Below are 3,927 nucleotides of genomic sequence, written 5' to 3'. Positions count from 1 at the left end.
TAGAACATGGGAGACCCAAACAGTCCTTCGGTAGGTGGGTTAATTGGGGTACACAGTAGGATTTGAGTGTATGTGCGTGTGTGAGTGTGTGTGTGTATACTATATATATATATTTATGTATATGCTTGTGTGTGTGTGTGTGTGTGTGTGTGAGTGTGAGTGTGTGTATGTGTATGTATGTGTGTGTATACTATATATATATTTGTGTGCACGCTTGTGTGTGTGTGTGTGTGTGTGTGGTTTAGGAGGAGTTGCCATGTATGATCTTGGGACACTTCTCCGGTGCTATGCAGTAGTAGTTGTGTATCACCAGACCAGCAGGACACTGGCACCCTGGCACACAGGGCTTAAAGCAGTGGCTCTCTATCACCCCTAGTGGCACGTCCCTGTTGAAGCAGGTCACAGGGCACGGAGGACCGCACTCGTCAAACACGAAACCCCTCTCCGCAGGACAGCCCACCGCTATAGAGAGGGGGAGAGAGAGGAAGAGAGGGAGAAAGGGAGAGAGGGAGGGAGACAGAGAGAGAGAGAGAGAGAGAGGGGGGGAGAGATATATTAGAGACAGTTATTCACTGCAGGCAGGAGGACCTGCACTGTCTACCTCCAGTCCAGTGTCATCATATGGTGCCAACATTAGCATGTTTTGTAAGTAAGTAAGTAAAGCATTATTTATATAGCACCTTTCATAGAAGAAATGCAGCTCAAGGTGCTTAAAAACATATACAAGCATAGAATGAATATAAAAGCAGGTACACTTCTATTATTTACTAATTAATTCCATTCGATTCTTCTACTATTTACCACAGAGCGAGGAGCTCCTCCACTTCAGCACCACCCCGGCCTCCCGACACTGCCCGGCGTAGGCCTCTAGCGTGTCGCAGAGACACTCGTCACTGCTGGCCCCGCAGGCGCACTGGTCGTACACGCACGCTCCGTACCACGCCTCCGGAGGGACCACCCGGTGGCAGGGCTTAAACACGGCCGACTTCAGGATCTTACAGCGGACGTTGGCCCCCTTCCTGGCCTGGTACCCGGCGTCCTTACAGGGGTCCACGTCTTCCCCGGGCCGACAGGAGGAGACGGTGTGGTTACCGCTAACCACCTGCAGGGGGAAGCAGAGACAACGAGAGGAACAATGTTGTAGTCTGTCGTTGTCGGATTTTTAAAACTTTATTAAACCATAACTAATTCTTATTGGCAGCCTGGCAAAAGACAAAAGCCTCTTGGGGGGAGGGGGGGAGGGGCTGAAAAGAAATCAGGTTACATGTTAAAAACAAAGAACACACACGACAGACAGCGGCACACATCCAAGCATTTCCAGCACAGTTGTCTCTCCCGACACACCCAAAAACCCACTGTACTGCCTCCCTGTCTTCTTCTGTACCGCCCTGCCCTCGTTCATCCCCCTCTCTTCCTTCCTCTCACCTTCCAGCTGTTTCCGAAGGCGGCCTCCGATTTGCTGACCTGTCCGTTGGGGATTCGGAGGTCGTCCTGGGGGAAGTTGTTGAAGTTACCGCACAGACCGCAGGTGTGACTCTTATACGACCCCGGGACGCTCACTTCCAGGTGGGAGCGGCCGCTCCACAACACCTGGGGATGGGACGGATCACAGTGAGAGTGCCGCTTGACCATCATCGCCAGGGGTAGCGTCACAAAAGAGCCACTACCGCCTGTAGATGTCAAGGCTCCGTCTGGCCACCGGAGGGCGGCAGAGATTGTGTAGTTAGTAGATCGTTTTAGTGTGTAGCTTCTACTCAACCTCAGCCTGTGTGTGTACCTTGAGTCCTATGTTGGTGTTGAGGAGGATGGTGTTGGTCTGGCGCTCTATGTAGATGTAGGGCTCTTTGAGGAAAGGCAGGGTCACCACCTCATAGTTCACCTGGAGGTCATAAAACACCTGCTTCAGCTTCTCTGATTGGCTGATGAGGCTAGAAGGTGCGAATTTTCATCAATACAATACACACACGCACACGTATACATACACACACGTACACACACACATACACACCCACCCGCACTCACACTCACACACCTTCACGATCCAGTCCTGAAGTAGCTGCACCACGACGTCTCCGATGAACACGGTCACCTCTTTAGTCCAGGACACTCCCTTACGCCCACGGTCATCATTGGTGGCATGGATACTGCACACACACACACACACACACACACACACACACACACACACACACACATACACACACACACACACACACACACACACACTTTAGTTCTCAAAACCTGTGGGTGTAGAACTCGAATAATAATCTGAGAAGTGAACACACGCTGCTCCTCCTCAGTTTGCCTGGTCGCCATGGTAACCCCTCACCTGAAGTCCCCGCCCTTGCAGTCCTGAGCCAGCACATAGGTACACGCCCCCTGGAAGTGCAACATGCGCCCGTCAAAGGTGCGGTAGTGAGGGTCCCCAAACGCTATGCAGGTGGCAGGCCGGGGCAGGCAGTGGGGACAACACACACCCGGGACCACCGCGGGGGTCTCATCCTAAGACACACACACACACACACACACACACACACACACACACAAACACACACACACACAGACACACACACACACACACACACACACACACACACACACACACACCCACACACACTGAGGAGTCAGAGAGAACACTGAGGAACCAGACAGAACACTGAGGAACCAGACAGAACACTGAGGAACCAGACAGAACACTGAGGAGTCTGCGTTCGTAAATTCGCTCTGAGAGCACCGGAGCGAACACTGGGTTCAATGTCTCATAAAGGGACCAAGTAATTTGATTGGACGAGGCATTCCATGAGTGCTGATCAGATTTCCAGAGCGAATTTACGAACACAGTCAGAGAGAACACAGAGGAGTCAGAGAGATCACTGAGGAACCAGACATGCTAACCATTTGGAACTGGTTTTCACAACATCCTGTGATGGAGAGCGATCCAGTTAGGTGTGACAAGAACTATCAAACCAATTAAGACGGTCAGGCTTTGTATCCTGCTTCAGATTGGATGATGATGAATGTGAAAAAGATGAAGGTAAAACTTCTACAAGTTCTTGGCTCAGACCTCACAGCTGGACCCAGGCTATGGACTTGTTCTGCTGCCTGATTACACCAAGTAAAAGATTCCTTAACACTAGAACAGCCGTGTCTTTTTAACCTACTAAAAGAGCCGCCTCGAGAGCCCCTCTTTACAATGCTCAAGCTGCTATTTACACACAACGACCACTAGTTGGCCGCTTGTAAATTAGCCTGCTTCCTGCACAGAAAAACAGTAAAATAGCTTTATACAACCTTATCCTAATGTGATTTTGAAAATGTAAGGATACTGGGTGGTAGAACGCACATATCTAGGAAAAGTCATGAAAGGAGGGTCCTGAAATTTGATCGAGTGCAAAGATCTACATTTTTTCTTTTCTCACATGGCTGTTCTAGTGTAAAACACAGAAGCTGTCACGGTCCTTTTATGTTCTTCGGTTGGCAGGGTGTACATCTTGAGGTGTAGCTGTGTATACTGACCGTGGCGCAGGCCAGGGGAGGGCAGCGTTCGCTAGAACAGTGTACGTCTCCTGACACACAGGTACAACTGGTGCACTCATCCACTGCCCACTGTTCATTAGACACGTACACCGCGCCCTGGTACACACACGATGCGCCCGAGTCTGCAACACACACACACACACACACACACACACACACACTCTCTTCATAAGGCAGGTACACTGCACCTTTGGGGTTTGATGTGCGTGTGCATTTGATGTGCGTGTGCTAGCCAGTTAGCGACGAGGCTAGCAAGCAGTGGTACCTTGGCACTCATAGCAACATTTCCCTGGGGTCTTCACTTTCACCAGGCCGTTGTGACACACAACTGGAAGACACTCCTCAATGCTGCACTCAATGTAGCCCAGCTGAGGACACACACACACACAC

At 50.6% G+C, this 3,927-nt stretch overlaps 1 protein-coding gene across 1 annotated transcript in view; it reads right to left on the bottom strand.

Moving 5' to 3' along the window:
• Positions 1–241: 241 nt before the first annotated feature.
• Positions 242–3,927, bottom strand: part of kcp (kielin cysteine rich BMP regulator) — a gene marked incomplete at both ends in the record, with an annotated part of 29,197 nt that continues 25,511 nt past the window's right edge. Inside the window, 8 exon segments of the mRNA XM_080539569.1 lie at positions 242–462; positions 802–1,102; positions 1,426–1,590; positions 1,778–1,879; positions 2,033–2,144; positions 2,330–2,502; positions 3,517–3,659; positions 3,803–3,905. Coding sequence (XP_080395695.1) covers positions 242–462; positions 802–1,102; positions 1,426–1,590; positions 1,778–1,879; positions 2,033–2,144; positions 2,330–2,502; positions 3,517–3,659; positions 3,803–3,905 — 1,320 coding nt within the window.

This window comes from Nansenia antarctica, assembly GCF_963989245.1.
Source record: "Nansenia antarctica genome assembly, chromosome: 9".
Lineage (NCBI taxonomy): Eukaryota > Metazoa > Chordata > Actinopteri > Argentiniformes > Microstomatidae > Nansenia > Nansenia antarctica.
Note: the sequence above shows the minus strand (reverse complement) of the source record. Positions and strands in the feature narration are given on the sequence as shown.